The 20,541-nt window shown below is 40.2% G+C and overlaps 1 protein-coding gene across 7 annotated transcripts in view; it reads left to right on the plus strand.

Annotated features, from left to right (window-relative positions):
* Positions 1 to 20,535, plus strand: part of LOC135206265 (progestin and adipoQ receptor family member 3-like) — a 169,239-nt gene extending 148,704 nt beyond the window's left edge. The window contains exons 8-10 of one of the 7 annotated variants that reach the window (XR_010312715.1): positions 3,524 to 3,669; positions 13,705 to 13,971; positions 19,936 to 20,535. Coding sequence is in view for 4 of the 7 variants with exons in the window: in XM_064237678.1 (XP_064093748.1) it covers positions 14,443 to 15,723 (1,281 nt within the window). In the remaining 3 variants the exon portion in view is untranslated. The other 6 variants (XR_010312714.1, XM_064237681.1, XM_064237679.1 and 3 more) reach the window with 6 other exon arrangements.
* Positions 20,536 to 20,541: the final 6 nt, after the last annotated feature.

A 20,541-nucleotide genomic window follows, 5' to 3' on the forward strand; every position in this document is an offset into this window, starting at 1 on the left:
AGGCTAAAAGATATTTCTTTGATATTAGGCTGATCACCTTGGGGCTCTGGCACACACCAGGGAGGGTAACTCCTTTGAGGACTCAACAGTGACTACCAAAAATAGGTTTTTCCTGCGTCAAAACCTGTTTTTTTGTCTAAATTTGACTTCTCTTTATATCACTAGTATGTAACTTATACATTTTATTTTAAATTTATTGTTGAACACATAAGGCAAACGTCCTGCTAAAATTACATATTCCATTCTGGAAAAGTGGTCACTTGCCCACTTTCAGGTGTCTTGTGTACTGATTTTCTGATTGGACATCAGTTGGCAAACAGATTGGACATCAGTGCCAACTACAAACAAACTGAGAAATATAAAAATTGAAGTTCATTCATAGATGTCATCATCTCAAAAAGAAAGAGCTAAAGATTTTCACGTGGCCATTTGATGTCAAATCCACATCCAGACCCAATGAAATGTAGTACATGCCAGACATCAATGACTGTCCAACACTTATTAGTTGATTGCCCAATTTTGAACATCAAGAAACTTATATTTTTGAAACAACATCAGAAGGCATTCTTACTTAAGGCAAAGATTTCTTATTTAATAGGATCATCATGTTCCTAAGTAAAACCGGTTTCCTAAACAAATTTTTTTTCAGGATTAATTCCTGAAAACCAGCCCAAGAAGAGCTGTTGTTAGGCTCAGAGGTCTGGATAGAATAATCCTTTATAATAATAATAACAACAACTCATCTTCACTATGCTTAAGAGATATAGAGCGAGGCGGTGATGGAGAAGAAGCAGGAGAAAGAGCAAAACTTCCCCCTCTACGACATCTCTTGTGAGAAGGAGTAGGGGAAGAATCACTCCGTTTATGACTTCTTCTTCACAGAAACATCAGAAAACTTCTCCCGAAAAACAGAGTCCAGCCTCTTGAACACAGCTTGAAACAACGCCTCCAATGGCTTAGCAAGGGAAGGTGATGATGTTACAGTGGAATGGGATGTCACATTGACTGGAGGAAGAGACGCCTTCACAGCTGACATCATAGGCTGAGAGAATGCTTGGTGTGACATCATGACATCTCTAAAGCCAGCACTGGTTGATGGCCTCACTGGAGGTGCGATAAGAGGCAACCCAAGCGTCGACGCTGACATAGGCGTCCCGCAAGGTGGCAGCACATGAGAGCCAACGTACAGAAGACCTGGTGGAAGCGGGACTGCTATAGGGCCGACAATAGGCCATCCAAGGAGGGTTAACCCCATAGGCTTAGCAACACCCATACAGCTGCCATCTTGAATGAATCTGAATCTGAAACTAAAGAAACAGATGAACTAGCTTCCTCCCTCACAGGAAGGACATTATCACCTTGAGGGAGATGGGGCTACATTAAAGAAAACATCATCATGTACGTACAACTCCCAATACTTCAAATGACGAATCGATGGAAGAAAAGGAAGGACCCAGAGGTACATCTGTAGAAGGGGAGTGTTCCTGGAAGAGGGTGAAGCTGAATCGTCCTAACGAGGAGAAGAAAAACCCTCCCAAGAAGGACAATTAGAAACTCTGCAATGTTCCCTCCTCTGCGACTTAGGCCAGGCATGACATTCCGGACAGGTATTAGTAATGGTATAATACTAATTAGATCGGCACCTACTGCATGTTATATGGTGATCTGTAATCAAAGAAGCCAAAAACCTGGAGCAGCGCCTCATCAGCGTGGTTGGTATGGTATTAGCGTCCCACCTCAGTGGTCGCTGGTTCAATTCTCGGTCACTCCACTGAGGAGTGAGAGATGTGCATTTCTGGTGATAGAAGTTCACTCTCGACGTGGTTTGGAAGTCACGTAAAGCCGTTGGTCCCGTTTGTGAATAACCACTGGTTCCATGCAACGTAAAAGCACCATACAAACAAAAAACAAACAAAACAAAAGCCTGGAGCACGGAAATCCCTGAATGCTCGGGCACGTGTTGACGAGACCGTGAAGACTCTGAGGACTTTATGACAAAATACACACACACACAAACACAACTGAAATCATCCTGCTTGGAAGGGAGAAAAATGACAATTCTCTAAGGTGGTCAAAGGAAGACTGACAAGTCATGAGTTGTGATGCGAGGTTGTTGCCCAACTCCCACCTTGTATGCGCATGAGTTGCCAGATCTCACAGATTCCTTGCGGTGCATTCTTTGGTTGTTTTAACAGGTTTCCAGCTAGTATGAAGCATTATGCTATTGTTAAGACCTCGGGTTAGCTATGAAAAATACAAATTGATTAAAGATTTGTCATTTTCACAAAGTTGATACAGGCCTCCACACTTAGCATTCCTCTTCTTTCTTAGCTTTTTGTTAGAGAATCAGGAGGAGGAGAATTGCTAATAAAAATGCAAAGAAACAAGGAGCAATTTAGCGGACTTGTGTACTGACCGAAAGCTATGGATAAATTGGCCATTTGCCCTCTGTTTCAGCTTGGAACCACACATACAAGATGCACCTAATCCCATACATGCTCTGGCTGGCTGTCCTTGCTCATCCATAACCATTCAAAATGGACAAAAAGAGCAATATTTTATTTTGACAATGTCCAAAACCTTATTGTGTAGGTTGAAACACTTATGTAACTTATTAAACAAGAACATTCTCAAGTTATCTTACATACAGGGTTTCTGTCTGATGGCTGTAACTCTCAGTTGTACATTTGACAGACTTAGTTTTTGATGATTGAGGTCAGTTGCAAGGTGCTTTCGTGTGGACCTGCAAATCTCAAGTAGCCAATTCCAGAGTTTTTAGCAACTTTTATCCCTCCCATTCTAATTGAGATTCAGACTTACAGTTACTGTAATGAATTGGGATGAAACAAGTGGATTTTTGTTTTTGTGCTTACCCTTTAGTTACAGAGTGAGTTCCCACCTCCCATCCCAACTAACATCTCACAGTTCATGGATCAGACAGGACAATTAGTGACCTGAGACCTTGGAATTTGCCCACACAATACAATATTAGTGACTGTTTGCCATTTTTTTCAGTTCTGAGTGGCACAAAAGCAACTTGGAACCATAATTTGTACGAAATGGCAAATTTCTGTTTTAAAATGAAGGGTTTTAGACAAATTAAGTTTATTTTAAACTGTTACATATTTAACACTGCTTGTTTTGTATTCAGTTGTATATTATAATCATGGAGAGCTAATTTTAAATGTATGTAATTGCAAATCATTAAATAAAGTACATAGTTATGATACTTTAGTAAAGTACATTTTTAACAATGTATTGCAAAGGTGGTTATAGTATGCAAGGAGAATAATCAATCAAGTAGAATAATAGTTATCAAGGATTGACTTAATTTTGGTATTCAGATTTTGTGGTTAGCCTTAAAAAGCCAACAGTATGGAAATAATTAAATTTACTATAAAATGTTTTGTACTGTTCATTCTCATGAATAATTATTTTATGTGAATAATTCTGTATAACATTTTTCATACAAAACATTTGTCTCTTTACTCAGTTTTAAAAGTTTGTATAAATTGTTTTGCAGCTATGCTTTGTGAAGAGTTTATGGCCAACAGTGGGTCTCAATTAACCATCCATGGCTTGCTTGAGCTTGGCTCTTCACTGGGAAAGGAAGAAATTGCAGTACTTTTCCGCAATAATCACTTTTCAACTAGTATATATAAGAGAGGGGTGAGTTTTCCATGATTCACTTGTGATTTCTACATAGAAATGTTTGTGCTCTGCTTTGATTTTTAAATACAGTATGAATTTGGTGTAATATGGGTATGTATGGATATAAGGCTTTGAAATTCATTTCAGAAAGTAGTGGGTATAGAAAGTGGTTGAATTTTCCTGCAAGCCAGGAAGTTTGTAAGGGTGGACTTTTCAAGGTGTAAGGATTAAATTTACAATTGATAGCATGTTGGTATTGTTTAATTCACCATAATTAATGCGTCAATTTTTAGCATTGATAGTCTAATTCTATTATGTTGAGTATACTTGCAAGAAATAAGAAATTTGTTGAGTAAATCAGAAATTGTTTGTTGTAGGATAGATTCATAAAGTAAGTTACATTTTAGTTGTGCATAATAGATTTTTTTTAAATTAAAACTTGTTTATTAGAAATAGAATTTAAAAAAAAGATATTCTTCCAACAATGATTGTTGGTAAGTCAAGTATCATGGGCTTATTGTAATTGTTAACTTGGAGCACTGAGTGAACTTGCACTCAACACCAAGTGAGTGCTCTGGGATGTCGAGTTTCATACTAAAAGGTAGAGCTACTTGATGTTGATATCTTTTTAATTTTCTGTTCAAGTATCAAGCTAAAAGTGGGCAGTTGATTAGCTGTGGATGAGTTGATCATAATATAAGAAAAATTGGGCCCACAGGAGTGGGGAGAGGTAATATACAAAAGGGATGTGAAAATATTGGGAAAATTGTAGAAGAAAAGCAGAGAAAAATTCTAAAAATCCACAAATGTCAATGAGTTTAATTTTGTGCAATAGAAGTCAACAATAAAGGTATTTTTTAGTGAGACAGTTATACTGAAAAAGCACTTGAGGTAAAGGAGGAGGCTATACCATGTGCTTCTAGCTCTTGAAAAGGCATCTGCTGAGAGTAGCAATACAAACAATTAAGATGGCATTACAAAGTCTGAGAGTACCAAAATCATAGCTGAACATTATAGCAAAGACAGTGGTAAATGTTTGTCCATCAAAGTGAAGCTGTTAGTTCTTATAGTTTATTACAATAATGGAGAAAGCTACATAGAAGTGGAGAAAGGTGAATGGAGAGAGGATTGGCAATTAATGCAAGCATTATAAAAAGTATGGTGACCAATAGATACAATAATTCTTAAGGGATTGTATTATGAAGACAGCATTCAGTCTTACCAAGCAATTCTTCAACTGTGGGATTCCTATGCACAGCAGACCAAACTTCAAATTTCGCAGTGGCGCTGCCTTTGCTAGTGTAGGTAACCACTACCGACCACTTCTAGTAGACAGGTATGACGACGTCACACCTCTCAGTTGGACTTCTACCGGCTCCTGATTAACATTGACAGCTCTGTAGACCTTCTTCTTTGTCATTTGGATGGTTATTTTTACTTTCCTGGATATTGGTGACATACAGTTTTCTTGTGGTTTTGTTTTTGTCAGAATTAGCTTAGCTTATTTTGTCTTATTTGATGCCTTTTTTGCTTGAATATGTCGGATTCAAACACATCTGGAGTTAGGTTTTGTGCAGATGGCTACAAAACTAGATTAGTTAAAGAAATTTATGATCCTCATTCTAGATGCACTAAATGTAGGGGTCAGGAGCAGGGTTGCCGAAATGCCGATTTTCCCGCCAATTTGCCGAGAAAAAACTCTACGGATGGAGAACCCAGCTTTCAATGCCGAGAAGAGGTCGGCCTCCGCGTTCATGCCGAGAAAAACTCGGCATTCTTCGAGGAGATTGCTTTATCTCTTAAATAAATTAAAATACTTTTTTTTATATTTAGCGTTAATGTTTTTATATGTAAAATTAGGCAAAAAATGATTAGTACTGCATTATAATTACATAATATATTTGTAAATGGTTGTTTAAGAGACTCCACTGTAATATGTTTAGGCAAGGATGTGGCTACAATTAGTGGAAGAAAAGACTCTTCTTGAGAATTTTGCATGTAATCTCATGGTAATAAAAAGTACATTTAATAAGTGTATACACCTTAATTCAACGTTAATATATCTACTTATAGGTAATTGTACTAATGAATTTTTCTCTTTGGCCTAGAATTTTAATTTTGAGGGCACATATCCCTTGTGGTCTTATAAAATTTGTACCTCAAGATTAAAAGGCCGCACAGCTTCTCGTCTTGCACATCTGTTGCAACAAGCATAGGGTAACACAGGGTCTTCCATAACCTGTTATGAATTCAGTTATTTAACTTAATTCCGATAGAATGTGCTACAACAATATTCTGCTTATTACGAATCAGGTTTGGAGCAACTGCAATTTAATTGAAATGTAATTAATGACACATAGCCTATTCAAGGTAATTGTATATTCTACTTTACAGTAATTGTAATTCACAGGAAATGTAATTCAAACCAAAAGAAAGGTAGATCTATAAAACTAGCAGGATTGAAATAGCTGTAACTTGTAATTGTAATGTTGTTGAATTTAATGAGTTACATGGTTGTAAAGCAATTGTAAGCTATTTGATATTATTTCCATTCATGGAATTGTAATTGTAATTTGATAATAAGACATGTGATGACATTATAACTGACATGAACTGCATGTATACATTACTCCAAGCCTGTTACCAGTGGCGTAACTACCATTCCATCAGTAAGGAATCCAGGAGGAGCCAAGCTACATTATGGGGGAGGGGGCCCCAAAGAAATTAACATAAAATTAGTATATAAAATCTGGAATTAGTAAAATATATTCTCAAATGTATTTATACCCTGATAGATGAAGAAAAATAATAATTTGTTCATGAACCTTACCTGCCAGATATATATATAGCTGTATTCTCCGAAGTCCGACAGAATTTCAAAACTCCCGGCACACGCAGTGGTCAGCCAGGTGGTAGTACCCATTCCCGCCGCTGGGAGGCGGGCGTCAGGAACCATTCCCATTTTCTGTCAGATATTTTCTGTCGCCGGTGCAGCCAACAAGTGTTTTCTGCACCTCCGTCATTGGATTTTGGAACTCTTTTGGTCACTTGAGTATCCCGATTGATTTTTTGGTTATTTGATTTGGATCGGTGGTTAGGCATACGCTAATTGTGGATTGGTTTTGAATTTGGCTTGATTTTTCCTTAAACTTGAGATGTCTGGATCTAGTTCGACTAGCGCCAGAGTATGTGGTGTGGAAGAATGCAAGGTGAGGCTACCGAAATCTTCGGTAGACCCTCATACAGTGTGCGCGAATTGTCGGAAACATGTTTGTGTGTTTGATGATCGCTGCAATGAATGTGAGAGTATGTCTGATTCAGCGTGGAAGGCGTATGAATCATATGTGTCTAAAATAGAAAGAGATAGGGTAAGAAGGAGTGTAACGCCAGTTACACATCCAGTGGAATTTATCCCTCCTAAACCTGTGATGCCTTCGGGCCCTACATTAGTGTCTGTGGAGGGTAATACCCTATCAATGATTCTTGAATCTTTGCGTAGCCTGGAATCAAAAGTGCAAGCATTAGAAGGTGTTAATAGTGCAGTGGTGTGTATGATAATGCTCCGAGTGTTGCGGAAGGGGTCAGACAACCGATCTGACGTTCCTTCGGCAAGACCTGGGGGCGCTTCCCAGGCTTCCAAAGTTCGTAAACGGATCTTGAAAGAGTTCTTTTCGTCATCAGAATCGTCCTCCCCGCGCAGCGGTTGGAGCTTTCGGAAGCGATCGCGCCCTTTGAAGAGGACAAAGACGATAGATGCCGCACAGGCGGCCGCCGCCTTTGATTCCTCAGAGGAGGACGCTGCACATCCCTTAGCCCCTTCTGTTTTGCGGTCGTCTCCAGAACAATTCGAAGACTCTCCACCGCAAAAGAGAGCAAAAGTGCAAGGTGTCGCACAGGCGACCGGCACCTTTGGTCTAAGGGAGAAAGACGCTTCACGTCCTTTCTCTTCTTCTGTGTTGCGATCGTCGCCGGAGAGGATGTCTTTTGACGACAATGCTTTTGAGCGCCCTGGTTGCGCTAAGGATATACCTGTGGCGGTCCATGTGAGAAGGAGGAGGGCTTCCCCTCGCCCCTCGTCTTCTCACAGGATCAGCCCTAAATCGAAGAAGATTGAGAATTTGCAACATCAAATTGCCTTATTAGTTGCAGAGAAAGAGGATAATTCACGTCACAGGAGGAAGGATGATAAACTGCCAGTCAAGAGATCCAGGCAGTCTCCTTCTCATCGCCTCGCTTTTTCTCCTGTTACCTCGCCTTCCAGATTTCGTGCACGAAGGTCTGCAGAGCACGACGTTAAGGCGACAGCGAGACTTGATGCCAGGCCTGACGTTCGACTGGGCGCTCGGCTCGACGCCGGGCGGGGCGCTCGGCTGGATGCCAAGCGTGACGCTCGGCAGGACTCTCGGCTGGACGCTCGGCTTGACGCCAGGCATGGCGCGCAGCTGGACGCACGACGTAATGTTTCTTCAGACATTCGCCGAGATTCAGAGGATAGTAATGAATCTCAAGAAGGAAACTTGTCGGAGGAATTAACTGAAGAACAATCATCAGCAGTATCTTGAGATTACCAGGTTTTGGTTCAATTGCTTCGAACCTCCTTTGAAGAGAAGTTTAAACCTGAAGCCCCGCAGTCGCCTCCTTCACAATTGCTATCGTCTAAGGCTATCAAGACTCCAGGATTGTTGAAGATGGCTACTTCATTATCAACAAAAGGGCTTTTAAGAAAATGCAGAATTGGATGGAGTCAAGAAAAGCCCGAAACAAGAACGCTTTCGCCCTACCCCCTTCAAGACTGACAGGTAAGGCAGGTCTTTGGTATGAGACAGGGGAGGAGATAGGTTTTAGAGCCCCCTCGTCGTCCCAAGGTGACTTCGCTACCTTGGTAGATGCACCGAAGAGATCCCTTTTGTCGATGACGAAAGTGCCCTGGACCCTTTCTGAGATGGACCATCATATGAAGGGACTCTTCCGTACGATAGAAGTTTTCAACTTTTTGGATTGGTGTTTAGGGGTCTTGGATAACCGGTCGCGTAGTCCTGATTCGCTTAGCCTCGAGGAGCTGTCCAGCATGCTTGCATGCATGGACAAGGCCGTCAGGGATGGTTCGGAGGAGTTGGCTTCGCACTTCTGCACTTCGATTTTGAAGAAGAGAGCGGCCTATTGTGGTTTTACTGCAAAGGCGGTCTCTATCTCTCAAAAGGCAGAATTGTTGTATGCGCCTCTTTCGAGCCATCTTTTTCCTCAGGCTATGGTCAAAGATCTGGCTGTCAGTCTACAAGACCTCCTAGCTCAGTCGGCAAAACGTACGGTTGTTTCTTCTACGTCGGCACGGGCGCAACCGTTCAAGAAGCAGAAGCCCTTTCGAGGAGGAGTTTCCTCGAGAACCTCTTCTCGAGGAAGTACACGTTCCAGAGGCAGAGTCTCGGCTAAGATCAGAGGAAAGAAATGAACCAGATATCCTTCAGCCACCAGTAGGAGCCAGGCTTCGACTATTCTCAAAAGCTTGGATAGAAAGGAAGGCGGACAGCTGGTCGCTCAACGTCATCAAGCGGGGGTACAAGATTCCTTTCTTGAAACCTCCCCCACTGTGCACGACACCCAAGGATTTATCCCCTATTTACCATCAGGAGAAGCAACAAATCCTTTTCGATCTGCTCGAGCAGATGTTGGAAAAGAGAGCGGTGGAACAGGTCGTAGACCTGGAATCTCCAGGCTTCTACAACAGGATATTCCTGGTGCCGAAACAGTCAGGAGGTTGGCGACCAGTTTTAGATGTGAGCAGTCTGAATCGGTTTGTACAGAAGCAGAAATTCAAGATGGAGACACCTCAGTCAGTTCTTGGGACCTTAAGACCAAACGATTGGATGGTTTCATTAGACCTTCAAGACGCGTATTTCCACGTCCCCATCCATCCACAGTCGATGAAGTATCTTCGGTTTGTCCTAAAAGGGACAGTTTATCAATTCAGGGCGCTTTGCTTCGGATTGAGCACTGCCCCTATGATCTTCACAACTTTATTGAAGAACGTGGCGAGGTGGCTTCATCTTGCAAATATCAGTGTCTCTATGTACCTGGACGACTGGCTCATTCGTGCCTCCACTCAAACGCGGTGTCTGAAGGATCTTCAAACAACTTTATCATTGGTGAAGTCCCTGGGACTACTGGTGAATTTCGAAGTCACATCTGATTCCAACCCAATCCATCTTGTATCTGGGGATTCAGATGGATTCAGTGGCTTTTCGAGCTTTTCCGTCCCAGGGACGTCAGCAGCAATGTTTAGACAAAGTGACAGCCTTCCTAAGGAAAGATTCGTGCTCGGTGAGGGAATGGATGAGCCTGCTGGGGACCATTCCTCGCTGGAGAAGTTTGTTTCCTTGGGGAGACTGCACCTCAGACCGCTACAATTTTTTCTCAAGGAAAATTGGAAAGAAAACAAGAATCTGGATATGAGCTTAAAAATTTCAAGAGAGGCAAAACATCACTTAAAATGGTGGCTAGATCCAGTGAAGTTGTCGGAGGGCGTGTCTCTCAAGCTTCAGAGCCCCGACCTAGTGTTGTTCTCCGACGCGTCCACCACGGGGTGGGGAGCAACACATTGGGGGGGAGGGGGGGAAGGAAGTGTCAGGCACCTGGAGAGGGGAACAGGTGTCCTGGCACATAAACCTAAAGGAAATGGCAAGCCATCTTTTTAGCTCTCCAGTTTTTCCAAGAAAAAAGTCTCTCATCGAATAGTCCAAGTCAACTCAGACAACACCACAGCTCTGGCGTACTTGAAGAAGCAGGGAGGAACACAGTCTCGGTCCCTTTTTGCCCTGGCAAAGGAGATCTTGCTGTGGGCAAGGGCACTGGACGTCACGATCCTTACAAGGTTTGTAGCAGGAGTAGAGAACGTCCGGGCAGATCTCCTCAGCAGACGAGGTCAACTTCTGCCAACCGAGTGGACTCTGCATCAGGAGGTATGCCAAGAGCTGTGGGGGTTATGGGGACGTCCGCTAGTGGACATCTTTGCGACGTCCAGAACGAAGAGGCTTCCACTGTACTGCTCCCCAGTACTCGACCCAGCGGCAGTGGCGATAGACGCACTTCTCTGGGACTGGACGGGGATGGACCTGTACGCCTTTCCCCCGTTCAAGATCTTAGGGGAAGTCATGAGAAAGTTTGCGGCGTCGGAAGGGACGAGAATGACTTTGATCGCCCCGTTCTGGCCGGCGAGAGACTGGTTCACAGAGGTCATGGCCTTCGTAGTAGACTTCCCGAGGACGCTTCCAGTAAGGACAGATCTACTCAGACAGCCCCACTTCGAGAGGTACCACAGAAATCTCTCCGCTCTGAGTCTGACTGCATTCAGACTATCCAAAAGTTGGCCAGAGCGAGAGGCTTTTCTAGGTCAGTGGCGAAAGCTATCGCCAGTGCAAGAAGAGCTTCATCCAATGCAGTGTACCAATCGAAGTGGGCAGTCTTCAGGAGTTGGTGCAAGAAGAACGGCATTTCCTCCACCACGACCTCTGTGAGCCAGATTGCTGACTTCCTTTTATATCTGAGAAGGGATCTAAAACTTGCAGTCTCTACAATCAAGGGGTATAGGAGTGTGCTTTCAGTTGTCTTTAGGCACAGAGGCCTGGATTTGGCGGACAACAGAGACCTTCACGATCTCTTGAGATCTTTTGAAACAACGAAGGTTCAACAACCCAGGTTGCCGTCTTGGAACTTGGATGTAGTTCTGAAGTTCCTCATGTCCAGTCCATTCGAACCTATGCATACGGCTTCCCTGAAGGATGTTACTAGAAAAGCTATCTTCCTGACTGCTCTGGCGACGGCGAAGAGAGTCAGCGAGGTACAAGCGATTAGCAAATACGTGGGCTTTAAAGGGGTTATAACGCGGTTTGTTCCTTGAGCCCAACGTTCCTGGCAAAAAATGAAAATCCGTCCAACCCTTGGCCTAGGACCTTCGAAATTAAAGGGATGGCCGAAATCATTGGGCGAGAGCCAGAGAGAGTTCTGTGCCCTGTCAGGGCTCTAAAATTCTACCTAAAGAAGACTAAGGATTGTAGAGGTCTTTCGGATAACTTGTGGTGTTCGGTAAGGAAGCCAAATTTACCAATGTCGAAGAATGCTTTGGCTTTTTCTTGAGGGACACCATCAAGGAAGCGCATTCATCCTGTCAAGACAGTGATATGAAAATGTTGAAGGTGAATGCGCATGAAGTTAGGGCTATTTCTACGTCGGTAGCCTTCCAAAAGAACATGGCACTTAATGACATCTTGAATGCCACATTTTGGCGTAGTAATTCAGTGTTTGCCTCTCACTACCTTCGGGAGGTGAGGACTACATACGAGAACTGTTGCTCTTTGGGCCCATATGTCGCAGCAGACACTATATTGGGTACAGAGAGTAGCACTCTTCCTATCATTTAGGAAATAATATGTTAGTTTGGACTTTTTAATTTTATTTCTTTTTATTTTTTATTTTTAGTTTATTATGCTTATTTAGGTGTTTAGTTTATTGTGGTCTTGGGTCGGCCGCCTTAGGCGGACTTCCCTCCATTAGCCTTGGTTATACGAAGTTTAACCAGATAGGCTAGGTCAGGTGGTAATGTTTTTGCTTCGCCCTCATAATAGGGTAAAATGTTTTTTGTCACATTGTGGTCATGTACCCGTTGACAAATCATCTGGAGCGCACCAGCTATATAGGTCACGTCCTTGCTGGCACCTCCAGTGAAGCATTAACAGCATTCGGTGTCTAATCAACACCTATATGATCTGTCACATTGTGGTCACGCTCCCCGTGACAGTTCATTAGAGCGCACCAGCTACACAGGTCACGTCCTTGCTGGCACCTCTAGGAATGCATTACCCAAAAAATTGGAGGTCTATAATGTAGGATCTAGTTGTTTTGTGGTCACGCCCCTGTTGACAGATCCTCTAGAACTCGAACAGCATCGCAGGTCACTACCTTGCTGGAGTCTCTAGTAAAGCAGAAGCAGACTTGGGTGACGGTACTCACGAAGTCAGCTATGCTAACAGATAAGGAACCAAGATATCAATCATGTAAATGGAATTGTTTCCCAAAATCCGAGTCTGTCTCCCCCTTCCTCCAAAGGTGGGATTCAGCTATATATATATCTGGCAGGTAAGGTTCATGAACAAAATGATATTGTTATGATACAATAAAGTTTGTTCATACTTACCTGGCAGATATATATAATCAAAGTGCCCACCCACCTCCCCTCAGGAGACAGTGGCACTAGAAATATCTGACAGAAAATGGGAATGGTTTCCTGACGCCTCCCCAGCGGCGGGAATGGGGTACTACCACCTGGCCGACCACTGCGTGTGCCGGGATTTTGAAATTCTGTCGGACTTCGGAGAATACAGCTATATATATATCTGCCAGGTAAGTATGAACAAACTTTATTGTATCATAACAATATCATATTTAGAAATGATTAAACCTTTATTTAGAATTGTAATCTTCGATTTTCTATTAATTTTTAACTTTAACTATAGCTACAAGGAGAATTTCGACTGAGGAGGGGAGGGGGTCAAGCATCTGTCTGGGGGTGGGGCTTTAGGTCCCCTTGTGTCACCATAACTACGCTGGCTTAAAATAATCCCTATGATATATTAACCTTAGCATTTATTTCTTTTCACGGAGCGTTTTTAGAGACTTTGTAAGCTTCAGCTATCATCTTTCAGTATATATCACAATGTTTATAAAATATCTAGTTCTGGATATATTTCTTACATACGACATGCATGGAATGGTTTCCCACGATGGGATTTCAAAACATGTTGTTTGTTTATTTCATATGGAACAATAAAACACTAAATTTGGGAGCCAGACTTGCTGATTATTGTGATAAGTGATAACTGAACTCGGGATTTGCACAGTAGGCATCAGTTTCCCAAATGTTCCAGTTCATTTAGAAAATATTTCAAAATTGGATGGAATTATTTATGTAACTGCTATTTCTGGTAATCATCTTCGAAAGCCCCAATTTAAGTGTCCTAATGTCTTGCACAATTACTACTATTTTCTGACTTTCATTTTCAGATTCTAGCTTACAATGGCTGCAAAACGGAAATTTTGTGATGCATGGCTTGTAAATGAGGATTACAGAGGATGGTTGAAGAAAGTAACGGGAAATATTGAAAAACATATTGTGAAGTGTGCCAGAAAACACTGAGAGCCGAGATAACATCAATCAAGAGGCACAAATCAACTAGAATACATTCAGTGAATCAAGAAAGAAGAGTTAATCAAACAGCACCAGCAAGCGAGGAAGCTCCACAAGATGACGAGTCAAGATTTAAGGAGAAGGTAACACGAGCGGAAATTAAGATGGCAGCTTTTTTAGCAGAGCATAACATCGCCATGAATAATGCTAATCATCTTGTCAATTTATTGAAAAATATCTTTCCAGACTCTCCGATTGCCCAGTCAGTAACATTAAAGAGAACAAAGGCGACTTATGTTATCAAAGAAGTGGGCTGAATAACTCAACAGGACTTGATTAAATCTCTAAGGACAACCAAATTTTCAATAATAATTGATGAAACCGCAGATGTTAGCACATCAAAATCGTGTGCAGTGGTGGTTAAATTCTTTCATAATGAATGCATCCAAACGAAGTTATTAGACCTTATTAATATTCATTCTTCATCTGACGACAGTGCTGACATAGGATCAACAGGCCAAAATCTTTTTAATTTAATAACTAACTTGCTAGCAGAAAATGATATTCCTTTAGAAAATCTCATAGGTTTCGCAGCAGATGGTGCCAGTAACATCATGGGCCCCCATAATTCTTTGGTAAGTAGGCTGAAGGAAGCAGCGCCTGGAATTACCATCTTAAAATGTGCCTGCCATTCCATTCATCTCTGTGCCTCAAATGCTGTAAAAACCCTACCAAGACACTGTGAGGATCTAATAAGATCAATATATACATTTTTTTCTCACAGCGTGAAGAGAATGTCGGAATTCAAAGAATTCCAGGACTTTTGTCATACAAAACCGCACAAGATTCTGCATGCATCTCAGACTCGATGGCTTTCTCTTCACTCGGCTGTCTCTCGAATACTGGAGCAATGGCAACCTTTAACATTATATTTTAACAATAAGCATTTGGAAGAAAGGCTATCAACCTGCAAAACCATATATGACCTGTTGCAAGATCCCTCCAACCGCATATATTTTCAGTTCTTAAATTTTATTCTTCCATATTTCAATAATTTCAACAAGTTATTTGAAAAAAGTGAACCTACCATTCATCTTCTGTACAAGAAAACAAAGATTTTATATAAAGACATTTTGAGATTTTATTACTCACCAAGCAAACTGACTGATGACAAGATAAATTCAATCAACCCAAATGATGAGAGAAACTTTAAACCTTTAAAGCAAGTGTTCTTAGGGGCCAAAGTTCTTGATATATTACAAGAGCCACAAATTTCACCAAATAAAGGACTCATTGCCGATGTGACAAAGAGATTTAGACAATTCATGATCACTGCTTGCATTCAAATAAAAGAAAGATTCCAGTTAGATTCTAAAATACTCAAAGCATGCAGTGCACTGAGTGTAGAGAATTGTACAAATAATAACCTTTTGGAAATTATGCCAACAGTGTCAACATTAGCTGCTGAGGTACCAAGGATATATTCTGGTGACATAGAACAACTGGATTATGAGTGGAGACATCTCCCCAACATTGAGTTTCCAGAAAATCTAAAGGCCTCATCTAGTCTGGAAGAACTCTTTATCTATATATCAAAATTAAGAGATGAAAATCAAGAATTGGAATTCAAGCTTTTGCCTACCTTTATTTTCAGCATATTATCTTTACCAACATCTAATGCGGACGCAGAAAGAATATTTTCCAAATTAAATCTAATCAAAACTAAAATAAGGAATAAACTTTCTACATCTACCATAACAGCTGTAACTTTGGTTTCTGAGACTGTTAAAAGTAAAGGGGGGTGCGTGAGCTTCGAGCCCACTGGAAGTATGCTAAGAGCAGTCAGCAGAAATTGGGAAAATATAAGCAGTGAGAACGAGGAGGAAGATGAATAAATATTGGCCAGACTATATAATTCTAGATTAAATATATATATATATATATATATATGTATGTATGTATGTATGTTACTATGTGTGTTATATATATTCAGATTGTTCTCCAAAATGTTTATAAAAAACTATAGGCCTAACTATCATTCTTTATGTAGAATCTAGTCTAACATGTCTATTGTTAAAAGACTATAAAAGGGATTTCTTATCTCTTTTGTTGTTTATGTTTTTTATATATGACCTAGCCTATTCAAACATTTCTGTTTACATACTGTAAAAGATATTTTTGTTTTGTTTTATTTATATAGCCTATATGTTCTATAAAGTTGATTTATAAAACTGAATAGGTTACTTATCTAGATTATTTTTTGTGTTTGTAATTTATATGTTTTATAAAGTTGATTTATAAAACTCAATATGTAAATATCATTGTTGTTTTGGTTGTAATTGTGTATATACTTAGCTCATATATACTGTTGTTGAATGATTAAAAAATAAAATAAAATAAATTAATATGCATCATGCCGGATGACAAATGTACTAATGATGACGAATATAAATCATACATTATGTATGATTTATTTCCATCATTACATTTGTCAAATTTATATCGATGGGGTGCCGCGTAAGATTGCTATTATTTTCTTAAGTTACCCCTAGGCCATAAGATGAATTCCGTTTTTTATAAGATGCCGATTTTTGTATGCAGAGCTCTCGGCAACGCTGGTCAGGAGTGTTCAAGGGAACTTAGATGTTCTGTATGTCAGGATTGGCATTTCATATGATAAGGTGTTGCAAGATAGGAAGAAAAAGGCAGTCCTTAGGGCTGATAGTAAGGCTAGTGTAGCTCCTCTGCCTTCTCTTGTGTTAGTGAAGATTTCTACGCCTGCTTCTTCTCCTGTTCCTGGAAATCTTTCTCCCATTCTCATTCCTCCAACCCCTTCATTTCCTACTCCTTTGTCAGCTTCCCATGTTGCATTTTCTGATACCATTACCAGCCTCGAATCAAGGTTTGAGGGGAATGAGTATTTTGGCCATTACTGTGAGGGAGTTAGGTGCCTACCATGAAATTATTCAAGGAGAAAAGTGAAGTTAAAGTACCCAGTGCTAGGGCTAGTGAAGTGCATTGTGAGGGGGTGGCTGTCCGTTCCTCCACTGCTCCTAGACAAAGGTCACTGTACCGCTCCCTCGCCTCAGGGAGAGAACATACCAGAGGTCCAAGGCGTCTATTTCAGTGCACAGTCATTGTTGGACTCCAGTGTTCGTCCCCTCCGGGTTTGCGTCACTGGCGTAGTTCCATGGCCTCTCGTCATCTTAAGAATTCATCAGTAGTTGACGATTCCCCTATCCCTGTCAAGAGATCTAGGGATACAGTTTCCAGTCCCTGCTCATCTTATAGTCATGCTGTTTCGACTTGTGACTCTTATGCTTCGACTTCGTTATCTGTTCGTTCAGATCCATACTAGCAGGAGGACCCTGCATTGGCTCCTTTTCGACAGCACTTAGAGTTGTTGTCTTTCTTTAAGGGTAAGACGCTGCCGTTGAAGAAGGAAGAATCAACCCTGTCTCCCCTGTCCTCAGAGGAGGAAGAGCAAGAGTTAGACCAAGTCTCAACTCAACCTTCGACAGCTTACTCTTCTTTGATGAGGTTTCTTTTGGAATGCTGAATCCAAAAAACTCAAAAATACAACACTGTTTACTATAAGTCATGGAAACAAACTTGTAACTTTACTTGAAAAATGTCCATTATTCCATGCAAACTTTTAGATACTGAATTCCATTACACTCCTCTACTCATCAACCTTTTAATGCATTACTGTGTAACATTATTATTTCAAAAATCCTTGAAACAATCCGTTTTCTTGACATTTTGAGAAAATTATGAAAACAGCCCTGGTGTTATCCATATTTGAAAAAAATTATTTCTTTTGGATGAACCAATTACTTTATGCCTACCTTCAGATACATCAACTGCCTTTCTAGATAAGCTCCCAAGTCCCTCTATACATTGGTATTAAATGGTCATACCAACTGTCATCTGCAAGTTCTGTGGGGCTGGGACAAGGGCAATTCACCTAATCAAAGTGATGGATTTGTGCAAAAAAACATTGTTTACAAAAATGATATTTTTATAATAAATAATGTTTTATTCACACTTACCAAGCAATTATTCAGCAGTAGGATTCCTACGCATGGCAGAACAAACTTCAAATTTCACAGTGGCACTACCATTGCTAGTGTAGGTAACTACTACTGACCACTTCCGGTAGACAGGTATGAAGTAGTCACATCTCCAATTGGATTTTGGCCGCAAACTCCACCTGTGGGGAGGAGGGAGGGCTCGAATCAAATAAGTGCTTGGTATGAATACAATATTATTTTACTATAAAAATATCATTTTTATTCAGTCTTACCAAGCAATCATTCAGTCGATTCCAAATGGAAAGGTGGAGGGTAGAGGAGACAGCACCTGAAAATAAGTCAATTCTCAAAAGGGTTATAGTGTGAAAGCATAGACGCTATGCTTGTCGTACCTTACCTTATAAGCGCGCTGCTGCAGGTGATTACTGCCTCAGGTTGGCGCTCCGCTTAATTAGTATAGAGAGAATGGTAGCTAGACTGTGTCTTCTCCACAAAAAAATGTGGATTGATCCCTGAAGTCGTGGGTCTAACCACTGACTTAGCAAGGAAACAAGAAAACAATGCCCTTGCCCTGGACGAGAACCAGATCAACAACAACAAAATCAAGATATAGTCACCTACACCAATTACAACTAATACCCTCTATTCCAAACCAACTGGAGGGTAACTCCAGGTATTAGCTCCAGACTTCCCCAAAACCAATAACCTTGATACAAGACAAAATTATATGTAGAGGGTCAGACAACCCCCCCCTACATTGCTTATCTTTTGGGCCAGCTCTATGAAAGCTGAAAGTCAGCTCAGTGGTCTGGATAAACTATTTTTATAATACGTAATATAATATACATTCAAGAATTATCTAAAATAATCTGGATTGGGCAATACTCTATAGTACTAGGCAAGAGAGAACAATTTAGGAAATATCCTATTATTGGTCTAAATGGTAATTCAGTCCATTTAGCCTAGGATTAGATAAAAACATTGTCCTAGGCTTAATAAAATAATCTGGAATTTATGACTCGGTAGCTATTGGTAAGGTAACATAGTGGAATTCTTATCTAGTCTATATCCTTAAAATGTGATTTAGTAAACCTAGAACAGGTAGTAACCTAACCAGATTAAGCAGGAACCCCTATTTTAAGGTAACATCCTACTTTTGTTACATACTAGCCTGCCGAGGCAAGCCCTGTTAAATGCGTAGTGGCATGGTAAACAAACGAAGTGTACAAACAGCAAAAATTAGTAATAATTCACTGGAAATTTCACTAATTCACCAGTTCATTATAATATGAAAGTGTGAATTTAGAGACCAAAATAAGTACTTGTAGCTGGAAAAAAATCAAAGGCAAGTGTTTTTAGTGAAGCTGAGAACACAAATTGAAAACTGCACAGTATCAAGGATAATGCAGAAATTAATGAAAAAATAAACCCCCTGGAGCTTAGCAGAAAAGAGAAAACTAAACTAAATGCAGAATCCCCAAAGAAGAACCAAGTAAAGTAATTGATAAACAATGTAAAGAGAAAAGGTATTGCTCCAGGATACACTGGTTTATAAGTTACCTTAGTTACCTTACAAACACTATCAAAACAGACTGGCACATCAGATCAAAATGAGCTTGGACATTGTAGAGAATGAAAAAATCATGGGATAATTGTGGAAAAGCACTAACAGTATAATCCTGAAGAGCAATGCAGAAAAGTAAATGAAGTTTTATTTGGACCAGGTATGTACAGTGGAAATATGTCTGTGTTGAGAGCGGGTACAACTGGTATTTTGTTGCACGAAAGTGAGGGAATGTGTGATTATTTCGAGTTACAGTGAACAAATAAAGTTCAGTGAGCTACACTTGTAACAAAATAGGGAATGGGATGAGACCAAACCATTTGGAGAAGTAGAAAATCATCAAAAGAAGTAAACCTAATTGGAATATAGGCAGGTGTATAATGTAGAAGAAAGTACAGATAACTTGCTAAATCTCTAATCTTAAACGTACAAGAAAGTGACAAATTTGTTAATGTTAAAAATCATACTGATAGTGACTTTTGCCTAAGATAGTTTTTTTTCTTTTACAGTGTGTCATCCTTTGAGGCTCCATGGAAGCTTTTACCTCTCCAAGGAAATTGTAGATGATACAAGTAACAAAATATTTTTGTTAATGTGTATATTAATGACTTTTTTAAAATATAAGTTTTCCTGTGCTTTTTTAGAATAATGAAACTATGGTTAATGAATTTGCACATAAATGCACACACACATATGTACACCTTTTATCATGTGCTTGTCCTATATTTTGTGTGTTACAGATTATAAATTGATTAGATGTGGTTTGGAATTAAGCAGGGAATCAGTGTGTATATACTTGAGTGAGTATATATGTATGTATATATACAATAATGTATATACATATATGTATATGTAAAAACATTTATATATAACATTACCTTTAGTGTATGAGTCATTTTATGAAATGCAGTTTTATTTATCCTAATAATTCTAAAGTGACACAACACACAGAATTATCCAGAATTTGTTTGTACCTTAAGTAGTTTAGATGGGCATAAATGATCATTTGATCTATAAATATGTAATGCTTGCAGCACACAAGAGAATCTTCATGCATACCAGTCTAAGAAACTGTTGATGTTGTTAAGGTAGTTCACAAGGAAATATTTTTCAAT

This window comes from Macrobrachium nipponense, chromosome 29, assembly GCF_015104395.2.
Source record: "Macrobrachium nipponense isolate FS-2020 chromosome 29, ASM1510439v2, whole genome shotgun sequence".
Lineage (NCBI taxonomy): Eukaryota > Metazoa > Arthropoda > Malacostraca > Decapoda > Palaemonidae > Macrobrachium > Macrobrachium nipponense.